Source organism: Struthio camelus, chromosome 14 (assembly GCF_040807025.1).
Source record: "Struthio camelus isolate bStrCam1 chromosome 14, bStrCam1.hap1, whole genome shotgun sequence".
Lineage (NCBI taxonomy): Eukaryota > Metazoa > Chordata > Aves > Struthioniformes > Struthionidae > Struthio > Struthio camelus.
This window is the reverse complement of record NC_090955.1, coordinates 17,157,867-17,181,959: the sequence shown is the minus strand read 5'-3', so window position 1 is coordinate 17,181,959 and position 24,093 is coordinate 17,157,867. Positions and strand designations below refer to the sequence as shown.

At 38.1% G+C, this 24,093-nt stretch overlaps 2 protein-coding genes and 2 long non-coding RNA genes across 5 annotated transcripts; 2 read left to right on the top strand and 2 right to left on the bottom strand.

Moving 5' to 3' along the window:
• Nucleotides 1-47: 47 nt before the first annotated feature.
• LOC138061015 (uncharacterized) lies at nt 48-15,424 on the top strand. 2 transcript variants are annotated; one of them, XR_011134578.1, is made up of 4 exons: nt 48-263; nt 6,664-6,715; nt 14,406-14,602; nt 15,018-15,424. It is a non-coding gene; the product is annotated as an uncharacterized lncRNA (long non-coding RNA). The 2 variants fall into 2 exon arrangements; XR_011134579.1 differs by lacking the exon at nt 48-263 and adding an exon at nt 608-655.
• Nucleotides 8,325-17,425, bottom strand: ACTR8 (actin related protein 8). The gene is made up of 13 exons (XM_068907606.1): nt 17,218-17,425; nt 16,921-17,091; nt 16,109-16,219; nt 15,744-15,848; nt 15,012-15,185; nt 14,344-14,437; nt 12,639-12,771; nt 12,159-12,312; nt 11,357-11,452; nt 10,635-10,775; nt 9,959-10,223; nt 9,478-9,641; nt 8,325-9,023 (listed from the first exon to the last, which is right to left on the bottom strand). Exons 1-13 carry the CDS (start codon nt 17,338-17,340, stop codon nt 8,880-8,882), a joined length of 1,875 nt encoding a protein of 624 aa, XP_068763707.1. The 5' UTR covers nt 17,341-17,425; the 3' UTR covers nt 8,325-8,879.
• Nucleotides 16,324-21,011, top strand: LOC138061016 (uncharacterized). The gene is made up of 2 exons (XR_011134580.1): nt 16,324-16,401; nt 17,696-21,011. It is a non-coding gene; the product is annotated as an uncharacterized lncRNA (long non-coding RNA).
• SELENOK (selenoprotein K) lies at nt 18,807-22,865 on the bottom strand. Its single transcript, XM_068907607.1, has 5 exons — nt 22,650-22,865; nt 21,814-21,904; nt 20,931-21,011; nt 20,093-20,185; nt 18,807-19,108 (listed from the first exon to the last, which is right to left on the bottom strand). Exons 1-5 carry the CDS (start codon nt 22,666-22,668, stop codon nt 19,105-19,107), a joined length of 288 nt encoding a protein of 95 aa, XP_068763708.1. The 5' UTR covers nt 22,669-22,865; the 3' UTR covers nt 18,807-19,104.
• Nucleotides 22,866-24,093: the final 1,228 nt, after the last annotated feature.

Genomic DNA, 24,093 nt, shown 5'->3' with positions numbered 1-24,093 from the left:
CGCCGGCGGCTCGCTGCCGCCCCGGCTGGCCGCTGCCTCCGCGGGCTGCTGCCGGCGCCGCGCCGAGGCGAGGCGGAGGCGCGAACCGGCGGCGAGGCCGAGGCCGAGGCCGTGCGCGCGGCGGCGCTGAGGCGAGCTGCCCTCGCGGCGGTAACGGCCTTGGCCCGGCGGCGCGCGCTCCAAGGCGCCTTCCTGAGGGGAAACGCGCTCGGCGGTGCGGCCAGCGGAACGGGAAAACGGCGGGAAGTTCGGCATAAGCTGCGGTATGAGGCGACTCCCTCCTTCTAACAACGCAGATATCCCTGTTCAGTAGGGATATCTCTCTTTTCTACCGCTTGCCAGTTATTTCAACGTTTTATTTCTTAATTTGGGGGCGCGGTGCTCAAAAGCTGTGTTTGCAAATGGAGCTGGGGGTTACAGTTAAAATCTTTCGTTCAGATCCCTATCTGTGTAACGTTCTTCGAAGAGAACCTGTTTGTCTGGAAGTGAGCAAATAATAAAAAAAACTCGTCCCGCTGTGTCGGTCTGTAGTAGCTAACTCGTTATCTGGGCATGCCATGTTTGCTAGTCGTCACTGATAAACGTAAGTTAAATAATATTTCTCAGCAGTATCCCACAGGATAGCCAAAGGCACTCGGGAGACTGCAGGACCTTGGTAACTGCCATACAACTTTTTTTGGTGGGGGGGAGGGGGGCGCTTTGTCCTCTAAATATCTCAAATACATATTCAGTGTATGCTAAACTGTGTTCAAAGATAGCTCTTTTGGGGGAAGATAGTATTATGCATGGAATTTTATAGGCTAATATTCTGTTAAAAGTCAGTATGGCTGCTCTTCTGGGTTGCTTGAGGATAGGCTTCTCTTGTTTTCCTATTCAGAGCATTCATGGTAGAATAATGAAGATGTAATGAAGACTAATCAAGCTAATTATCTCAAAACAGAATTAGAATTCACACTTTCTCTTAAGGGCTTGTGACACTTTTACTTTGTTACAGCATCTTCATTATTGGTCCTAGATGCTAATTATTTTCCCAAGTCCTTCCTTATAGCTCTGTTGTGAATATATTGAAAGATTAATACTTTTCTGAGATTTGCATAATTATTCATTAATGTTTTTGCTCTTGGATAGCAGAAGAATGGATGGTCACTAGATGTTTGGTTATTAAGCACCAAATTGTAAACTTCTGAATAATTATTCATTAATGGAAACAAGTAATTGTCCTCTGTGGAAAAACAAGTAAATGAGTAAAAGTCAATAGATAAGCAGTTCTAACTGGCCTTTCGTCTATATGGTGATTAACAGTGCTTGAAACCAAGCTGATGAGTGTTCGCAGGATTTGTAAGGTGTGTTCAGGTATTTTAGGATACTTTCAAAGCTTTTAGTAAGTAAATAAAAAAAAAAAGCATATTTGGTGTGCATTAAAATATACACAAATGTGTACTAAATATATCTTCAAGGAACTAGTCAGTGTAATTTCAGTGAAGATGTGGGTTTTTTGATCCAGGATTGTGTAGCGCCAACTCTGGTGAGGTTCTGGTCCCTAACTAGAGCTCTTAAGCACTATGATGACCTTAACAATGATCAATAATTATGATCAGTTTCTTACAGCAAAATGAAATCTACTTAAGTTGTCGATTCCATCAGTTTTTTAGAAGAGTTCTGCCCGAAAATATGACTAAAGCAAAACCTAAAACTGTAGGCTGAATTACATACACGTAACCCTGACCTTCACAGGAAAGACTCTCAATCACTGATCTCTAGAGCCGATGATTAGGATCTTTAGGCAAAAAATATTTTGATTTGTTAGAGAAATATGGGAGAGATGGATTCTTCTATATGCATCGCTGCAGTTGACTCATGCTACATCAAAACTTTTGGAAAGACAGTAAATCAATAAATGGATTAGCAGCACAAAGGTTGGTGAAATTTATAGGGAAAATATAAATATTATTTGTTAGATTATGTACTTGTGAAAACTGAGCCCTTAAATCTGCATGTATGACAGTAATTTGTTAAAACAGTATTTCTTGTGTAAATCAGCTACAGGAACGTGGAAGGTACTGACTTATGTTGTCTGTAATGTTATGTTCACATAGAACTAAGCTATTCAGCTTATATTCATTCAGCACTCGTGATTTTGATCTCATTCTAGGGTTTTTTTTTTCTCTATGGATTTATTTTCTGTTGTTTGGGCAGTCAGTGGTGTATTTAAAACCTAGTTTAAGACTTTAGTAAAATACTTTCCATTAACTCAGTTTTCAGAGGTTGATGATGTTGTATAGTGAAATTTTAAATGCTTTACTAGAGGAAAAACACAAACAACCATGCTTAAACCTGTTGTTCAAAGACAAAAGAAAAAAATTGTTTTGCAAGAGCATAACTGATCTTTGTGGTTTGTCCTAGAAATAGTATGTTAGGAGTATAATGATAACATGCAAGAGTGAAAACTGAAAACAGTTTGTTTCATTAGCTATAGAGGTATGCTAGGCTTAGTGTTTATTTAGAGTTTTCTGTAACTTATTCTACCCTTGTTTTGCTTTATTTTCTTTTCTTGTAATTTGTACTAATTTCTACTCCATCTTCTACAAGAAAGTTATCTTAGACTGTGAATAATTTGAGAGAACTTTTTTGATTGTTAAATATTATCATCCTGTTTAATGCTACTGAGCACCAACTGTTATGAGCATCTGTTGCTGTTTAAATGTACAAAGCAGCAGCTATATGCAAGTCATTAATGAAGTGCTAGAATCTAGGCTAATGCTTCCCACTTGCTATGTTTCTATACTTAGCCAGTAGAAGTTCAATTTCGGTCAAATATTTTATTTTATAGAGGTTAATTTAGTAGCTGCAACCTCAAGCTGTTTTTAAAAAAAAAAAAAAAACCCACCCATGATAAGCCGGTCTTGAAAGTCGTGATATCGTGCTTATTCTTCCCTTCTCACATTAAGCAAATCATAACTAAAAATTCTGACACTTTTTCTAGCCAGTGTTTTGCTTTAAGCTTTTGTTATTGTGTGCAAGGGAAAACTTTAAGCTGAAAAGCCAAAGGTTAACCTATAAAGCTGTTCATGTCTGTCACATGAAGATGCACGTTCCACAGTTTGCTCTTAGTAGAAATGAACTACAAGAATTCGTTCATCTTAATTGTTTTGCTTGAATCTCATATTTTCTGTACCAAGGCTATAAAATGCAACTGGAAAGAAAACTGTGAATATTTAAGAATGCAATGCATTCTTTCTATGCATGGATGGCTCCCCGTGACTTTTAAATAGATATTTACATGAACTACAGGTTTCCACAGTTATGAACATTTTTGCAACACCTTGATAACTGCAAGAAAAAATCGTATTGAAGCTAACTTTTCTGTAGTTTAGTACCATAATCATATTTATAGGTATTAAAAATCAGTTTTCATGTTCAAAACTTAAAATCATTTTAGTTTCATTATGCAGTCTACCAACTATATAATTAAAAGTATCCATAGTAAAGGCAATTGAAATAGTTACTAGAATTAACTGCTTAAATAGACCTTTCTTCACTTAAGAATTGTTCTATGCCAGAGATCCTAGTTTTCCTTCAGCTCTTCTGTGTTCCTGCTTCCTGTTACCCAATGACTTTTCCTTTGGTGAAGTGTTGTTTAAAAAAAAAAAAACAAACAAAAAAAACCCCAAACCAAAGTTTTATGAGGCAGGCAGCAGAGTAATTTCAGCAGTTAAGCTGGAACAGATGTATTGCGCAAAAATCTACCAATGTTCCCTGCTTTGAACACCACAGAAATGGAGAAGCTTCCCATGTCACGTAAAGGAGTTCTCCTGCAGGTGTCCGCTATTTCATGGGCTTGTTATGTTACAGAAATTGGCAATGTTGTGTTAGTCTTGCCTTCTCAGAGGTTCACCCCTTCTGCCCCTGGTCAGGGAATGACTATCTGATGCTTTCTATCACTCTGTCCCGTGGTTATTGTCTGCATCTTTTTAGTTTCCTTCTGTTACTTTTTTTCAAGTACTGCCATTACCCATTTCCTGTCACTCAGTGCCCTGCTGCACATGGATCTTTTTTCATTAAATTGTAAGCAATGTAATAAATGAAAAAATCCTTTTTAATTTATTAAACAGTTTTAATTTGGAACTGCCTTTCATTTTAAAATTTTCTTATGTACCATGTATAATAATGCCTACCAATTATAAATGACTAAATAGAACATTTGAATGAATTACTTTCAGATTGAATACAATTTCTTACTCAAACTGAAAAATACTTTTGCTTTTTGGAGCTATCACTATATTAAAACATAGTCCTGTAGTTCCACAGCTTATCTAAATCTACATTTTTTACAGTCACTTCTGAAATGGTGCTCAGCACCATGATCTTGTGTGTTGTTTCAGCTTAACAACATGAAAGCACATTTTGTTGGTGATGGAATTTTCTTCAGAGTTTAAACTGTTTGGAATTCCTCTATGCAAGAAATGCCAAGCATATAAAGTCTTATCTTTTGTATGTTTTCTGTATTATTAAATGCAAGATCTAATTGTCCAACAAGAAATAGTGAGAAAGAGGACTAAAACTGTAACAGAATGTTACTGGCAGTCTTCTAAAACATTAATTTGTTGTAATTGTTTAAAAAAGAAAAAAGTGGCAAAAACGGACGTTTTAGCAATCAGACTAAGAACATCTTCTTTCAACCAGTTGACTTTAAATTTTGTCTGTTAAGGTTTTGTCATTTTACCATCTGCCTAGGTATATGGACCCAATATTCTAACGTAAGGACCACCTCTGTGAAAGGAGGAAAATCTGTAAGGGATCAGATCTGCAGAAAAGTAAAGCTGATCATGAGCAGGTTATTGTCATTTAATGACAGAGATAGACTGAGGTTGAAAAAATGCTTAATTAAAAATAGGTGCTTGCCATTGTCTACTGTACTACACAGCTTTTTTTGTCAGCAGTATTAACTTTCAGAGAAGGCAGATACAAAGTTGAAATAATTCCATTTTATCTGTCCAGTCTCTGAATGGGGTTTACCAACAGACTGTGTACAGAGGCGTTATTAAGCATACGAGTGAACGGTCATCTGGTTGTTTTTTGCTGTCACCTGTATGTTTCTCTCCATGTTGCTATGTGGGTTTTTTTCTGTATTTATTTACTGACTTTCAGCTGAAATGCGTTTTTCTTTGGGTGTTGTGAAAATTTGCTGAAAGCAGAGACTCAGGTGCACGTGGGGTAAGCACTGAGATACATATTGCCTGGGACAAAGAAAGAGAAGAATTTAAAGATCTTGGCAGACGGCTTAGGCTCTCAGTGATCTGTAGCGAGGTTGGTCTCAGGAAGAAAAGGTAATTCTACCCAGGCTTCAGAAATATTTCACAAGATCCTCATTGAATAGAGTCAAAGACCTGCAAGTGAATCTTGTGCTATGCCATATTCATTGCCTTAAAATGGAGATTTTGAGAATTCTGCAGTTTTAATTTATATAATGCCATATTGTAATTTGTGAATATGGGATTGACAAGTTTTCTCGGTTTCTCTGAGATGATGAATTTAGTCTACTTACTAGTGGGTACACTCTGACTTGACCAAAACTACTTTAATAGACTAAACAAATTCCATGCAGATTTGGGCACGCAGAAGTGTCAGTAATGTAAGTAACAGTATTTCTAAATCTGTTGGCGCTTTTATAGATTAGATATTTCTACTACATACGTTTTCAAGCACCAGTGCCTGAATTCACACAACTGCAGTGTTCCTGTTGTAACTAATACTTGTGGCTTGTCCCATAAAAATCACAGGTACTCTATTAGATTGTCAGGTGCCATCTGCAAGGTGTACAATGCCTATCAGAAGCACAATTATCCCAGAAATTGACATTTCATCACTTACATAGTTATTAAGAATTTTACACTGAAATCCTTTCAAACCGCAGGAAGTTTGTGGAATCCAAACTTGTCTGTCTGTAAAACAGACAAAGAATTAGAAGTGAATTTTACAAGCAGGCTGGGGCTGGAATATTTCATACTCCTTTATGAGTGTCAAAGTACGAACTACTTGGAAAAAAAAAAAAAAAAGTGGAAGAAAAAGTAACTTTCTACTAAATGCTAATACATTGAAAGCATACTCCTGCAAGTTCTCCTCCTATACTAGCACAGCAGGAGGCATGTTTTGCCATTGCAGTCAAATCAGCAGAGCTGGCCAGCAAATACTGAGGGACGTAGTCTAGAAGAAATGTGGCTGTGCTCTGCTATTACAATATATTATTTGCTTTTTTGAGATGGTATCCTTTTTTTTTTAAGGATATATTTAAAATATATTATGTTTATATTATGTTCGGAGTGAGATTAATCTGAAAAAGAAAATATATAAAACTTCAGTCACTGGTTAGACAAGGCTTACCTGACATGAAACTCATCCTTAATTGCATTTCCTACTAAGATGTTTGTCTTGTTTAATTAGACAAGCATATGTAAAGATAATATACGCATGATCTATGATACTGGTCTTAAGAATAGCTAGTAATTTTTAAAAAACTATTAATACAATTTTAAATGCAAATAAACATTAAGTGCATAATTTAACTTACTAATGACTCCTGTTGTAACAAATGTCTTTTGACTTTCTTCTCCCCTCCACACTTTTCTTTGGGATTTTATTCCACAATCAAATAAATGAAACTAGAATTTCTGTCAGGATACCGAGGAGTGATGAAAACACCGATATTTTTATAGAGGTAAGTAACATTTTTGATTTAAGTGAAAAGAGTAGTTTCTTATGTACATATATATGTATATGTCTTATATGTATATAGCTATTGTCAACTTTTTATATCAAGTAAATAATTTTAAAAATATTATCACTTACAGTCTATATGTTTCTGGGTGTATGATTTATGATTAAATTTCATCCTGAAAAGGGAAAATATTTTAAAGGCTCCTTCTTAGAAATAAATAACTTAAGTGTGTTTTTAGTGAAGTGGAACTAAGTTATCATTTACAGAGTTTTGTAATGAGAGTTAAAACTAGTTAAAAATGCTACAGATACAGACAAGAGAAAACTACTAACTTAAGAATTTCAGCTGCAGTCAAGATTTCCAAGACTGGCAGTAATATAAAACCTAGAATAGAAAGGGCTGTGTCCTTTCACAATATTTGGAACTTCTAACTGCAGCTGAGTAACTATAGCATTTTTTCCTCCTGCTACCTACTAAATCCATTACTAAACACTATATAACTTTGAAATAAACTTGTGCTCAACTGAAACTATTAGAAATAATTAGTTGTGGTAATACCAGAACATAGTCCATCAAGTAGGTCTTGCTCTCCCCTCTCTAGAGTTGTGAAATTAATTGAGGGAATTGTTGGGTGCAGTTAAGCAGCACTCTTTTTCTAGCCTGACTTAAAGGCTGTTTCTGTGAGTATGTTACTTTGTTGAGTTACAGTATGCATTTATACTATCTTTGACACAGTGCTGTAAGAACGATGTAGCTTTGAAAGTGGAGTAATATACCTCCGCCTTCAGCGTGTCCAGGTGTCAGCACCCGCTGGTGAGAAGTTTTGAAATGCTTGCTGTAGAGAACCAGTTGTAGATCAACAAAGCCTAACAAGATCTTTGTACATACGTACTTCTACAGTCACAATCTAGCTGCTTTTGTATAACTCTCTCTATATATATATTTATAAGCTATGATTGGAATTCTAGACCTTTTAAAAATAGCACCACCAAAAACCTAGCAGGATCATCTAATCTTGCCAGAGTAAGATCTAAAGTTTTGAATTCTTTGTGTAGATCTTCAATAAAAGGCAGACAGAGGTCACAGTCTTAAATGAAATAGAGGAATGTAACCACAGCATGCAGTACAATACGTTCAGGTACTTACAGACTCAAGTGGCTGGAAGTATTCTTTTTTCTCCAGAACTTGTATTGACAGCAGATTAAAAATAAGTCAGTTCTTTCTAGACATGACATTAATTGCTCTTTGATTTTTACTATCTTGTTAGAAGTGTTCTAATAGTTTTTATCTAGATTCAAATTGCAGATACAGATTTGAGGTGGTGGGACTCTCCTTAACAGAAATTAAAACCACAAATGGCATCCTGGTCTTTGATCACTTTTGTAACTGAAGATTACTGGTCGGGGGCAAATGCCCACTTGCTCATACCATAGGATTGAGATTGGTACTGGCTGTGAAACAACAGACATAGCTCTCTTAGGTGTGCTTTACTGTTTTTTTTTAAATAGGGAGAAGAGTGGATAACTAGCCAGCAACAGTGAGAAATTAACAAGAGTTCTCGAGGGTGAGAACAGGCAAGAAAAAATAATCCACTTTTACATTCTAAAAGTTTTTCCAATATATAATACAATTTATTTTAGAAGCAAAATACCAAAAACAGTAGTACAAGTCCTCCGTTTCACTTCTTTCACGGTGATCGCTTACATAACAATTTTTTTTCTCCTAGTAACACTAGAGTAGGAATCAGAATGCCTTGTTAAGTCCACAGATTGCAGTCTGCAGCTCTTGCTTCTGTGGTAATGTATGTGCATCTGGAATGAATCTTGGCTTAACATCTGCCACTTCAGTATTTAATACATCAAATACCCATCTTCTGCATTTTTAATATACAAGACAACCTATATTATATAGATATGAATTTGGAGACAACTGTGACACTGTACATACAGAATTCAATCAATACAATTTAAAAGATGCGGTATAGCAATGCTGAAGGTAATACCTTCTCACTCAGTAGTTGCACTACTTCTGGAAAAATCTCAGACTCAGTTTCAGTAAAATACAAAAACACTCAGCAGTAGCAGATCAATACCTCTGCACTGGAACAAGTGGCATTTGGGGAAAGGAATGTTTAATTAAACATACTCCACGGTAAACATATCAATTACCACACAAATGCAGCTCGCTCTCGTAACATTCTGACACCAAAACGTTGCCATTCTCGCTGATATATCCATAGCTCCTGAGTTGTATCAAGACAGGCCAAAACTGCACCTCCTTTCCACGCAATTAAGCGGGGATCCATATCCTAAATTCAAAACACAGATTGTGTACAATCACTGGTCTGATTTTTCAGTTTTCAAAACTTGCATCCTATTTATTCCAAGAGGATACATCACTGCATGGAATCTTGGGGATAAAGAGAGGAGAAAAGAATTTTTCCCAAACTTACTCAGAAAAAGAGACTCTCCATGTTAATATGATAAATATATGGAAAGAATATTAAATGAAGTGTTTTGAGGAGTCACTCTTTTTATAGTATGTCTTACAGGCGTATGGGGAAAATCCTTCCTTCAGTCTTTGAATAATACCTGAATTTTGATTTTACAAATTTGGCTGATACTTGCCAAATGAAACTTACTGTTTCTAATCCATACTTTCTTTTGCCTTAATAAGAAAAAAAAAAACACACCCCAAAAGAGGGGGTCTCAACCAATCATGGTTTCCCAACTCAACCATTTAGCTATTGGTTAACAGTGTACCTTAGGTCTTGTAATGACTTCAACATTTTCAACAACTCTTCTGAAAGAGGGTGGCATTTTGTTGAGAATTCGGTGTTGAAGAAACTCTTGAGCTTTATGAAACATAAGGCCTCCTCCCACTACTAGGATGGAGCTGTACATCTTCTTTTTTGTATCGTCAGATGCTGGAATAAATTGATACAAGAAAATTATATGTAGTTTAAAGCTAACAGGCTTGTATTTAGCTTATAAAGAATTTAGTACAGGTCAAACCAGATAGAAACTGAGAAGCATTTGCTTTTAAAATACTTTTTCTGTTCCTTGGGCTTCAAAAGATCTAGCTAAAGCAACCTTAAAAGAATTAATATAGAACGAACAGCATAGCTATCCTAGAAAAGATAAAATTAAGATATTACTTTGGTAAAATAGAGAGAGCTACCATGAATCCACGTTAATTGACTGATATGTGTATTTTACAGGATTACACAAATGCAATTCTTACCACAGCAATCAATACTATGAAGAATGGCTTTGTCAAGGCCTAAGGCTTTGCCTTCAAACTGAGAGATAGCTGTTTTCCTGGACATGTGTGCAGTTAAAGGTTCCTCTGAATCATTTCCAGATATCATACAATCACCCTGAGAAGATCCCAGTTCCACTTCTTGAGGGTAGATCCTCTCTGAAATGTCTGAGGCCTGGCCTCGCAAGTCTCCCTCAAATGCACCAGGCTTGGACATAGATTTTCTATCAGCCGTAGCTTTCGCAGACTTCAAAATGAGAAAACAAGTTGATCTTTAAACTATGAAAGACAAAGATCTTCAGCAGGTTCCATAATAATATAAAGACTTAAATAAGCACTTCACTTCTCTTTACCTTTCTCCACAGAAATGTTTAACATTACATTACTGCCTGCATTACCAGCTATTTTTATTTTAAATCCCAAAGGTTTTTATTTTGAACTGCATCAGATACATCAATGCCATAAAATGCAGACTTCTCAGACTCTGAAAATACCCGGTTCTAATCAAGGACTTGTCTAGATAATTGCAATTCCTTACTTTAAATCTATTCCTCAGTGCTGTTCACAAACTTCATTTTCAGAGATGAGCAAAACAAGTTTTGTTTGCATTCTACAATTAAATAACACTTTATGAGCAACGAAACAAGCGTTCACATACCTGCTCCTGCTTGCTTTGTGTGGCTAACAGGTAATGCTCATCATGAGGATCCTCAGGGTCACCTTGTGACCTGTGTTGCAAATTTGTCATTTTTTGCCCAACAATTCCAAAAGTTGCTGGATAAAACAGAGCCATTGGAGCCTGAAGAATGGGAGATTTGGTATGACTTTACTGAATAGTTTTTTTCCTTTTTATTACTTACTACAGAAAAGGAAAAGCTTGCTTTATTTTTATTTTCTCACAATTCAAAATTAATAGACATTTTCAAATAGGTTTGTAATAGGCTGAAGTATGCAAGTTTTGTGTAAATTTTTTTAAGTACAAAAACTGCTTATACATCCACATATAGATGTAGATTTACAGATTATGGTATTGTATGATGAACAAATATTCAAATATAGTTTGTAACAAGCTATGAAAACTCAGAGGTGAAAAAACTGCAAGATCAGCATTCCTTCCTTGCCTCTGACGGATAAACATCATCGTATTGAAGTGAAGCTCCTAGCCTTAGTTAAAACGGTAAGTCTTGTGCATCTACTAGAGCAGTGTTAGGCACATTCATATGTTTAGTAATTCATTTCAACACTATCACCAAACAAGGTTAAACACGAGCCATAAATCACACAGGCTTAGCGAGGCAAGGATACAAGTGAGACCCAGAGCCCGAAAACACCTTTATATATATATATATGTATATATATATTTTTTTCTTTTAAGATCACCTGTAATTTTTCATCCCCTAATCGAAACTGGTATAATAAAGCGGGAGAATCTGGATGACGAATTTGGAACTCATGGTCTTGCAGTCCAGAAATATCCTGAGGTTTAAAAAAAAAAGATAACAAAATTAGATCTTTTTATCACTATATCAAACTGCTTAGCCTATTTAATACGTGGGCAACAACCTAAAAAATAAAAATATGCTTCAGACTCTGAATTTCATACATGTATTCTTGAATTTTTTTTAGAAGTCTTTTCCTTGTAGAATGATCTGCCAGAGCAGCTTTCTACATGCATAACGTTCTACAATAAGGTTTTGTGTGGAAAGAAGAGCCCTGCTGACAGCTCTTACAAAACTGAAGCTGGAAAAACAGCATATATACACTACTGCTATAAAGAACAAAAAAACTTCCTTTCCAAAGTAGACTAAATTAAAAATACTTCAAGTCTAAGCCTTCTCCAACTCCTGCTGGTATGCTACTGAGTAAATCATTGTATTTTCTACGTCCCTTTGCCTACAACTCCCCCATATCTAATAATTAAAAATATACCCATTACAGAGGGCTGCATGAGGTCACTGTTCTGTACCTTAAAAATAAACTATGCGATGCACAAACATAACATTTCAAGTGTCATGCATCTTCATCTCATACATCTCTAACCACTGCATATACTGTAATGATTTTATGTATTTTTTCCCATTAACTGCAAGAAATTGTGAACTCACGAACAGACTCCCCAGAGTAGCATTCCATAGGGAATGGGGAAAATTTACGTGGAGAATTCACCATATTCCCTTGTCACCTGGTCTAGATGACAGAACGTCTCCTTTAAGTGCTGAAGCAGAAGGCAATCCAACTTATTAGTTAACTGACAGTCTCTATATGGGAACCCAGCTCGTTGCATAAGCCAGTAAAAACACCTTGATACATCAGATCCTCCATATGCAAGGCACAACCTAAAGCACAGAGAGGAAAACAAAACAAAAATTACTCTTTGAAATCCTAGCCTTCTACAGTAGCAGACATAGGAATAAGAAACATTTAAAACATGCTATGATCACAACTTCCACATAGTTTGCAGAGCACAGGGTCAGTTCTGCATTGTTCTTCTTTTAAACATGGCAGATCTTTAGGGTTCATATTATTGTAACATGATGAGTTTTGTTACACAACTCACAGTAAAAACGTTATATTTGTAAAACATTTTCCTAATTTTTATAGTCAACTCTTTGCATAAGTAACTATGTATGTGCTTATAATAATTCTGCACAGTAAAAGATACCTGGTGTTGCGATGGGAAACACCATCTTCTACACAGCAAACGCTTGTCTTCTGATCTCCCACATCTACTATACATGCACTGCTTAAACCACTTCCAAAAGTAGCGCACACAGACTCCTGATGTACCACAATTCCTAGCAGTATAAGGAGAGAAAAAAAAAAAATTATCTGTTCCATGCCAAACTTCAAAGTCATGTTTCTGACATTTAGAGAACATCTTAATATCTTTTAAAATGTACTAATAGCCTGATTTGCACTGAAAGTTTATGTACTTAATAAGTAAGTGGGTTGGGGAGGTGGACAGACTTATTGTTGGTTAAGTCCTAGAGTCCTGAGAAAAGCTAAAAGAGCAGGATAGATGCCTATGTTCACACGTTCTTCTTTTTGTGAGAATAAAGACAGTCTCCAGACTCAACTCATTCTTGCAACCAGTACTGCAAGGTCTTGGCTACCAGATGCACATGAAATGTTTTTCTTAATTTTTCTAGTTTTATCTATCACTCTCATTAGCATTTTAAATGTCATCTTTATTAAATAGATAAAAAAGCAGTCTGATTTTACCCTCTGCTTCCCTTTCAACCTACCTTTAACTGTAAAGAACTACTTTCGTATTTACATTACAAGCTCATATGTAAACTTGAGAAGTACTGCACGCTTCGCAGTCTCTCCTTTAAACGCGTGAAAGAAAAGACTAGCTCAACTGGCCTATGCTTATAGACAAAAACTAAGTGACACTAATGTTTTCAAGGCAAATGTTTGTTTTTATAAGAATTTAGTTATGCTGTGTAATTAGTTCAGCTCTTCACTAAGTATTTAGCAAATGGCACACTCACTCAAGAGGAGTTATTAATGTTATTTCTCGATTTTCACTTTCATGTATTTGATTTGCCAAACAAAAACAGGAAGCTTTACATTTTTCCTTAGTAGTCTTCCTTTTCCTCTGAAGCTAACTGCAATGTCTTTTATGCTTGCCCTCCTACATTTTTTATGTAGTAGCATTACTAAGTAGGTACTGTTGATCTTACTACTATGCACAAACCTATGAGGAATCAAGTAGGGTATGATTTAGAACTATTCTAGTCAAAAACCAAAAATAAAAGCCAATATAGCTAGTTCATTTTAATCTGGTGGAACAAATCAAATTTTGTTCAAATGCACGAATATATATGGTGAGACTGATCTCCATTTTTACAGTGTTTCCCACTTAATTCTTTGGGATGGAAAAATCTCTTCGCCACATGAGTGACCTCTGATACAGAAGAGGCTAAACAGGTTCAACAGTCAAGCAAGAATATCTAAGCCTATATACTGCTGAGAGTAATGCTTGGGAACTGTTTACCTCATATTAATTAATTATTAAAAGATAGCAGTTTTACTCTCCAGCATCCTGCAATTAATTTAGTGTTTGAATATTCTCTATCATTTAGCTATTATCCTTGTTTGTTGGTACAGAGAACATTTTAATCTCAGCTGAAATGAGAAGCCCTCAGTTGGAGTATCTAATAGCAAAGAAGAAACTTGCTCCAACACTGGCCAATCCTTTTGCCTTACTGAAAGGGACAAGTTACGGGAATAGCAAAGGATGAAGGGTGCTAATGTCAGAACAGTAAGCTGCGATTGGCCCACAAAAATGTGACTTAGAAGAGAAAAAATAAATCTTTATGCTATATATTACTCATTAAATGTTAGTTTATACATGGTTGTACCTGAGAAGCCCATCTTCATTAGGATCATATTTACCAGTTCTTTCACGTGTTGTTTATTATAGATGTCTGGAATTAGCAAAATGCATCTGTAGTACTGGAGACAAGAACAGTGAATTAATGCCAGCTCTCAAATTAAAAGTTCTCTTTGTATGCTTGAATACCTGATGCCAAGGAAGAAAACATAGCATAAAAGGTGCAAAAAAGAAGCAGAACTTATGGAAAGAGGAAACATTTTCAGTAATTTAAAAATCAGTTGAGGGTAAGTACCAAGTTAGGAGTTTCTAGGTCATTAAAATGTTTAAAAGTATATCATATAGGAGAAAAACACCTACTCAGCAAGGAAGAAAAAATTATGCAAGCATTAGGTATGTATTCCTCAATGCTCTCCTTTTTAGCCAACACATAAAAACAGAATAAGATGGTGAAATTTCTAGAATTGGATTTCCAAACCTCTTTGTTAAAAGCATTATTATCAAATTTTGTCTTAAAAGGGGCACGCACAAATCCAAATAAAGTCTTAGGAACCATGCTCACCAGCAAAAATAATTTATCTATTAAGGAAACCACCAGTAAGAAGCTTAGAAATAACTACAGGTTGCTTCTCTTAAATTTTAAAAACAACATTTCCAGAAGTAGATACAGCCCAAATTAACATGTTCATATCTCACCTTTAGGTCCTTCAATGGTATTTCCAGATATTTTTGTATTGCATGTGACCATATAACTTCAAGATCTGCTAATACTGCAGTGAGGGAACCACCAGGTCCTGCGTGGAGATTCAGCTGCCCTCTTCTAATAGGCCAGTGAATATTGTAAGAATCTAGCGGATTAACATATAGCGCCTGAAAATAAGAGAAAGTTGTATGCATTCTATGCATTGTTCTATGCAGTGTTTTTGTCTTCCCCAAAAGGTTAATAACAAATACTGGAAAATCATTTCAGAAGCAGACGGAACAAGATACATAGCACCACTCTGATTGATGTGACAGCAATACAAACAGTGGATTTCTTTATAACAGGGCTGGATTATAAAGTGTTTTTAAAAAAAAGACATTAAAATACATGGTTTAAAACATTTGAATTTTCATATCCATAGATATCTATTATGGACATAACAGTACGTTTTTCCATTATCTCAAATGAGTTAGTGAAATAATTTACAAATTCTTTGAAGCTCATGAATACCTCATTATTCAGCAGTCATTCATATGCTGATCCTTCTACCACTTTCTTGCCTTTTCTCTGAATTATACCATATATGCAAAGTTCTCACCGAGTCCCTACACAAATGCTGATTTATAGCAACCATATACTATGGCTATGGAAATACAGCAAACTGCTACTGATTAAACAGCTGCATTAAAACACTATGTTAAGCCTCATTTCAACATGCATCTTACCTCTTCTCCTACCAAATATTCTGGATGATTTGATGTGTTTGTCCACTTGGCCCCAGAGCTGTGATCCAAAATAGCTGGCCGCATCTGTCTGTTGTATGACCTAGCCTGAAATGTAATTAAGTCATATGTTGCTGATACATACTTCATCAGTCACTTTTTATGTATGAAAGCAAAAAAAAAAAAAAAAAAAAAGCACCCTATAAGTCTGCATTTTCTTTTTTAGTCTTTGGCGTTAAGGCACAAATCAGCACCATCTATCTTTGCTGTATAAAGCAGCATGTACCCATTCTCATTCATTAAAACACAGTACCACACCAAATGATGATATGAATGAATAATTTAATAAAATCTTAAGAATGAGTTACCTGATCAGGTGACACTGGTATACGCCTTGCACCGTTTGACATCTTTTTGGACCATATTGCTTGGTCCACCATTTTAAGGCCATTTTGTCTCTGCTCAGTACTTTCAGGTTTCTAAACAAAAAACTCAAATATTTAACATACAAGACCATGGGAAGAATAAAAGGTTTGTACAGTGAACATATACTACTTTTTAAATAAAGTCTTTTGTATTACAGCTCTCAACACAGATCTGTCAAAGCCAGCTCAAATTTTTCAATGGATTTTAATGGCTCCTGCACTTGATCTCCAATCTGGTGAGCTCAGGACGTTGTCTATTTAACTAAAGAATACTAAGTGAGAGTAAAAATATTTAAATAGGTTTCAATTGTTTAAAAATGAAATTTAGTATTAGAGAGAGTAATTTGATTAATGAATTTTAGTAGAGTTACAAATTATGCGTGAGAACATTATATATATTTTTAGAACCGTTTAGACTAAAATTCCTAACTTCTAATTCAACTTGTAAACAAAACAATCCCAAATGGGGTAGTTTTATAATTTCAGTTCTACAAACGCTTAAGAAGATTGTGTGGTATCAGACCACAGAACAGGAAAAAAAATCAGTAAGAACTCTCAACCGATCATTAGATGTAGTTCACTGGTGAACAAATCCAGGGAAGCCCTAACGTAAACTAGCGCAAGTCAATTTTGATGAAGTGGCATCTAAAGCGCAACGAAGGAAAGGAAGGTGGTACCCATGAGTATTTTGCTACGGAAAAGCAGCAAGGCAGGAGGGGAAAGCTCCTGCCGCTGTGCGTTGCTGTGCCGCTTACGTTGAGCCCGTCGCGCAGGAGCCAGCTGTCGCGGTAGGCGGGCTGCCCGGGCTGCTTGTGCCGCCGCGCCAGCACGTGGGGGATGCCCACGGGCAGCGTGTCCGTGGCTCTCCCGAGCCTCAGCGTGGTCGACCCCGGGTGTATCACCACGATGAAGTTGCTCTGGATTTGCTGGAAAGAGAGAGCCGGGGCCGGAGTGCGCGCCTGCCCCCAGGCCCCCGCGCCCGCCCCGAGCGGCGGCTCCTCCCCCGCGAAGGGCTTAAAACCGCCGCCGCCCCGACCGGGCCGGGGTCTCACCTCCTGCAGGGACTCGGGCACGGCGGCGGGGACGATGGGCCGCTTGACGCCGCGCTGCTCGCGCTCCCGGTCGCGCTCCTTGTCCTTCCCGTTCTCCGCCTCGCCCTTCTCCGCCTGCGTCATGCTGCCGCCGCTCGGCGGCCCCGCTCCGCTCCGGCCCGGCCCGAGTGGCGGCAGGCGGCGGGCGGAAGCCGCTCTGGCGCCGGCCGGAAGCGGGCGGCCCCGGGGCTCGGCTCGGCTCGGCTCGGCCGGCCCCGCAGGCGGGGCGGGGCGGGGAGGGGCCGCCGAGGGAGGCGGCGGCGGCGGGGGGGCCCGCGGACGGTCGGCGCCCCGCCCGGGGGCTGTGGCAGGACGCGCGTCCCCCTGCGCTGGTTTCGGCCGAGTCAGAGCTGCGGGCGGCTGCGCCCCCAGCAAGGGAAACGAGTCCTCCGCACGGGCCGACGTGGGCTGAAACGGAAACGCTCCGCTCTCTCCCCAGACGAAAAGTACCGTCGCACAGCGGGTACGTACGGCCCACCTGTACGCAGTCAACGAAGACCTACGTGTCCACGTTTGCTTTCTGGATAGCTCTTTTATGAACTGGTATGACACAAAGTTTGGAGTTGAGGAAGACGTGTGTGCTACGTTGAAGGCCAGTGTTACACAACAAGGAAGTTTAAAAGCCACTTTTGTTTGGATATGTGTATCTACAGTGTGAACCACTGGAAAGGCTGCTTTCACCATAGATCGTAGGCAAAACACAACTAAGATGTATTAACAAAGATACATTGTTAGATTTTGTAATAATTCCCTGCTGAAAAGATTACTGGCAAAGTTTAAGCTCAAAAAAATTAAAAAACAACAAAAAATTACAAAGTATCATCTTGTCCAAGATAATTTAATTGATATTTTCCCTGGCAGTTAATATATTTTCTCAAGTATGCACAGTTCTCCCCAACTGAAAGGGGGGGGGGGGGGGGGGAAGAAAAAAAGGCCACCAAAAGCCACCAAACAAACCCCCAGAAAAACAATAAAAACTTCATAAAATCAAGAGTTAGTTACAAAGTAGTTACTGTTTGAAAGAAAACAGCTTTTCTGTTACTCTTAAGTGTTACCACTCAGTACAATTGGCATTTCTTTCTTTAATAAAAACATAGCCTAATTTTATTGGAGAGGAGAAAGTCCTATCAGGTGTTGCACAGTAAATAGGCATATACATTTTAGTAAGTTTAGAATGGAGAAGGAATTAATTTCAAGATCTGACAAAACAGGCATATTATATAAAACTAATTATGGGGCATAGTGAAGTGGCTTTGCAAAAGGGAAGATTGTAAAACAAAGTAATCTGCAGGTCACACACTAAGAAAGTGTGTTTATAATAGAGTATCATTAATATCATAAAATATAGCAAGATACAGAATGTTAGTACTGTCAAAATAAATAAATCTATATGGAAGCATGGCTTTTTTAAGTTTGACCCTTGACTGACCTTCTGTATCAGACAGAAAAATAACACATCAATGTATGTTTACTCATTTGAGCATATAAGGACTTATTCTACTTCAAACAGATTTTTTTTGCTTTTATAAAAAATGAAGAGAAAGTGAGCATTGTGACAAGCCAAATATAATTTACTTATTTTGCAACTACAGTAAAATGTTCAGAAATTATACAAAGACTTTAGACAGACAGTACACATGTATTTAATAAAACTGCAATTCAGTTACACTGGATCCTTGAAGAGGGAGTTCCCAGTACAACTTCATTAATCTGCTTGTGTCACAGAACAGTTTCCAGTTAGACATACACATTCACAATATTCAAACTCGTTTGGTCCGCCACTGACCTCTTCTTCCCCTTCCTCTTGCAAATGTGTATGCTCATTTGCCTGCCTCTTGCAGCAGGCATTTACCTAAAACAACAAGAATGCTTTTTCCTTACAAGATAAAACTGTGCAAGTAATCTTTTAAAAATAATTTGTATTTTTAATTTAGCTAAATGAGACCTGTCAAAGGCTTGCAAACTCCTCTTTCTGAGCAGATTACACATTGGCATCATCACCTAAAAGCCCTCCCCACAGCCTTTGCTAGCCTCATGTCTAGTCAGAGGAAAAAAAAATGCAAGTGGAAAAAAAAATCATGGAAAGGGGCTTTTTTTTTTTTCTTTAAGGAAACTGAAATACAGGTATACTTTGTTTACTACATTTACTTTTTAGGATAAACAAGAATTACTGGTTACTAGTCACCTGCAGGTGTCTTTTTTAACTCCTTCTAACTTTCCTTATGATAATAATGAGGACAGTAATTCATGAGAAAGAAGAAAGAAGAGAGGAATTCTTAACTTAAGTCCTTACGTACATTAAACCATGCTATATAAATTCAACATTAGATGAAACACCCACCAGCTGAATTAATAAAACAACCCTTACAGCATCAGGCAACAGTAAGAAATTCAAGGTAAAAACAGGACTTTTCAAAGATCCTCCTCCTTTTTAAGCAATTCTGATTTTATGCTATATTATAATAAAAGACTTGCATAGCTATATCATTAACAGAAGAAAAACTGTCTTTTACCATCTTTGCTAATCATTCTTTTCCATCAGTAACTATCCACTTTAAACAATCTCATATTTGTTGTGTGTCAACCATTAGAAATGCAAGAGCTGCAGCCACTAGTGATCTGAATTGCACTTCAAATTAGCAATGAAAAAGACAAAAAGTTCCAAATAATTTTTTTATAGTCTGTGTTCAAGAATCTATACTAGACTTTGTACATCCATCTCCATGCTACTAAAAAAAGTAGTAAGGAACTTTGGGGAATTTTTGTAGATGCACATACTCCCCCCCCCCCCCCCCCCCTTAAAGTTCAAAGCAGGACATAACAGATTTGAAATTACCTTCCTCATCCACCTCCAGCCATTGGTGGTGGACTGGGACCTCCACCCCAGTGATTTATTCGACCCATCCTACGACGAGGATATCCTGGAGGTCTTTGAAAAAGAAAGGAAATGTATATATAAATATACATACCCCCCCCCATCTATTCAACCCCTGTTCAACTATTAAACTAGAAATACAAAAACACTGCCTTTTAATACAGTAATTGGAAAGTGAGTTGTTTAGTTTCATGTGAAAACCTGTGACAGAAAAACCCAACCCCACTTCCATGAGAATTCTCTTATGAAAACTATTCCAGTTACTCCTATCTTGCAACAAGAAACTAACACTAACTGAGGCTTTTGTACAGCTCTACAAAAAAAGTAAGGCCATCCACTAAGAACAAAGAAACACAGCAACTACAGTGTTTCCCATTAGCTAGCTACCTGCAAGTCACTTCCTCTAATGCTTCGGAAACTATAGAAATGATATCCATATAATAAAGTGTTTTCCCTAAAATTCATAGATAATCTATGATAAACTAATACATGCAATGACTGATTTAGTGTAAACCAAAGGCTTAATAAGTAAGTTTAACAAAAGAATTTCTACAGATACATATCGCCTACTAGGCGGTTTTGAAAAATTGTATTAGTGAGAGTTAGACTTATATTCTGTTACTACAACTGTCTAGAACAAATATGTTGTTATCAACAAGTTTCTGAGAAAACACCCCAGAAAAATAACATTTAAGTCTTCGGATGTGATCTGATTCAAAGCAAATCACAATGACTGTAACTTGAATAATAAGATAGTCTGCTCAGATGAAAGAAAGGTAGTGTGAATATGAAATAATACCCTCTTCCATCATCATATCCTGTATAGGAGGAAGATGTGTAGCCTCTCCTTCTCAAATCTGGTTGAAGAATGCTCTGGAAACTGAAAAATAAAACAGGAGGAGTTATGTAAATTGATTGCTAGAAATAAACAGTTTCTGAATTTCTGGATGACAAGATCAGAAACAATGAAAAAAAAAACTAGTGCTCAGAAATAAACAGTACATCTTCTCACAGTTACTGTTGTTTAAGAAATCTTTGTAATTCTTGTTTTTCTCTAGTAAACCTCAAGTAAACCCAAATATTAAATATTTAAAACTACGAAATGTATTCTTCTACCAAATAAAATGCAAGACATGCAACAAATACAAACCTGTAACTGAAATAATGAAGGACTGTTACAGACATCCAAAGAACTCTGAGTTCCTTGAGAATGCCAATCTAGGAGCTTGGAGTTGTGATTATTGCTGTGTAATTATTCTTACATATGCAGAAACTATTGTCACCACTAGAAATTCTCTGAAATTTATCTCAATTATTTGATCAGCTATTAGAAACTAGCAGTTCAACAAAAAGGTATGCCCTTCTTTGCAGTATTAAAAGGGAATTAATTGTGAATGTCATCTATATGTGCTTGAAAACATTATCTACTATGTAATAAAACTCACTTGAACTGCAAGTTACCATCTGTTTTCATATTTTTTTATTAAATATATTACAGCACTTAATAACCAAAGCCACGTAGTCATATTAAAACATCCATATATTTTTGGGGTACAGCAGATATAGAATGCTAAGGAGTAAAACTAATATTTTTAGTGTATTGTGTTACTTGTACCACTGAGTAGCTTCTACCTATGATAAATTTAAAACAAAATTCATCAAAATAATTAATTTCTACTTACAAAAGAACCACAAAATCTGCTATTGACCAGAAGAAATCTGTTATAGATGACAAACGCCAAGGAGCCCGACTCTGGTTATTCAAAACTTGTCCTGTAATATATGAAGATATAAATTATTTTGTAATAGTTAATAAGTTGCATAGTAACAAATCACATGAGCTATTGTAGTATATTACATAAAAATGTATCTGTCAAGTCTACAATTGTCTAAAAGGATGAAAAAACTACTCTTCATAAGCAACACTAGTAAGTTTCATTCCCTATGGCGCATTACTCGTTTTTGGGAATAAGAGCAAGAACGACTTATAACTGCTGAAACACCACCATCCAACCGACGCTGTGCCCAGGTAAACCTATTAAAAAAAACAAGGCAACCTATGCTTTTCTACACGTGGATAAGCTTTTACTCCATCACGCTTGGTGTTTATGCGGAACACAGTTCCAACTCCTCAAACTCCTTCAAAACTAGCGACGTGCTGAAAAACACTAAGTTCAAATCCAGCCCCGCGGAAGTCCGCGCAGCACGGATGTTATCTGGCGACGACAGCAGCAGCAGGCGGGACGCGCGGCGGGCAGCGAAGGGCAGGCCGCTGCGGCTCCTCTCCCCGGGCAGCGCCAGTCCGCCACCCCCCGCCCGGCGCAGGCCTCACGCAGCCCCTGCTCGGACCCCGCCACGTCCCTTGGGGCACTCGGCTGTCACCCTCGCGCAGCCCCAGCCACACGACGAGGCCCTCGAAACTCGACCCCGCTCGGGCAGGACGGGGCAGGGAAGCGCCCCCTCCCAACGGCCGCCGCTCTGCGGCCCGCGCACCCCCCGCCCAACGGCCGCCCCTCACCGTTCGAAATATAAACCATCGTCGCGGGCCGCCCGCCGCTGTCGTGTCCCAGCTCTTGCCCCTACTGCGCGTGCGCGGGCGGGCTGCGCGTGCGCCGCCAGGGCGGCTGACGGCGGCGCTCGCGGTGGTGCCCAGCGCCCTGCTGCTGGCTGGCAGGAGTGGTGGGGGGCGGTGCCCGTTTCCCCGGTGACGGGGCAATAATAGGGCGGCCGCTGTGGTGAGGGCCGGGCCGGGCCGGCGGGAGTCCTCAGGGTGGGCGGTGGCGGTTAGAGCGGCGACACTGAGGGCACCTTGGTGACCGGCGCCTCTAACGTGCAGCTAGTAGCGCGCCAGGGTAGCTTTCATGGAAATCACACGTTCTCAGTAGCCTTTCCGCGGGTGTGTTTGCTTATTTAGTTCATCTCGCTTACTTATCGTATTTAAAAGCGAAGAGGTTTGCCCTCTTTCACCGCCCAAGCTCTCCCTAGTCGTCGCAGGGTGTTTGGTCTGCTCCTGTAGAGCCTGTTTTTCTCACTTGTGTGTGAAAAGTGGTAACTCGCAGTCAGGGATGTTTGATATGTGCCTGCTACAGGGCGAATGTGCCCAAACACGGATGTTTATTTAAAGCCTCTCTCCAAAGCAAGGTTAAGTGCTCTTTATTTATCACAGGTGTATGTTTGGCTGTGTCTATTGCTGTTACGTGGATGTTGGTGGGAATGTTCAGCCCAAAGTTAAACAATTGTGTTGATTTATTTTGTTGTTACGAAAAATTCCTCTCTGCAGGTAGTGGCTAAGGCTTCTTCTAATGGGGAAAGTTTTACATGTTCCTCTAACTTGTAAAATTAGAGGTAACTAGACTGATTTAAAATAATGATACTTCCAATTTCTTTGTTTTTTAACGCTACCTTTGCAAGGCCTGTCGTTTCCTAGTAACTATGTGCTAAATAAAGCCCTTTGCTAAATCTCTTAACGCAGGTGTGTTGTCCGAATTTGAAACTGTGATGCTGAAGTGGGATATATGGTCTGTGACGGTGTAGTTGTCCCCTAGTAAAAACATCACTTGCAACTGGCAGGTGATAAAATCCTATGTGCCAGAATTAAGCTCTTGTTAATGACTGAAAGCAATTGTGAAAGAAAAACATCCTTAAAAACAAGTATGAGATGAAATAATTATCTCTAATATAAGAGCTAGATCTGTTATCTTTCAACAAATGGAAAAACACAGAAGTGTTTAGAAAATAGCAGGTGAAGCGTGGTTAAGTAGGCGTTACTGTACTACGTTAAAATTATTCACTGACCACGTTTGTCCCATTAGCTAGGCATGTTTGTTTTTTTGTAGTTGGGTCAGCTTCAGTTTACCAGTTGCAAAGCAGAGCCTCTGTGTGGAAGGAAAAACAGAGATTCAGGCAATAAGTCATTTAAACATTATCTTTAGATTCTCAATGAAACCAGCTAAATGGAGCAA

Bases quoted from the DNA above. Each gene is read 5' to 3' on its own strand.
- ACTR8 (XM_068907606.1), bottom strand. From the start codon at position 17,340: ATGACGCAGGCGGAGAAGGGCGAGGCGGAGAACGGGAAGGACAAGGAG. The intron at 15,849-16,108 runs GTAACTCATTCT...ATTACATTTCAG, and splicing joins TACCAGTGTCACCTGATCAG to GCTAGGTCATACAACAGACA. The intron at 11,453-12,158 runs GTGACAAGGGAA...TTTAAACCTCAG, and splicing joins CGTTCTGTCATCTAGACCAG to GATATTTCTGGACTGCAAGA.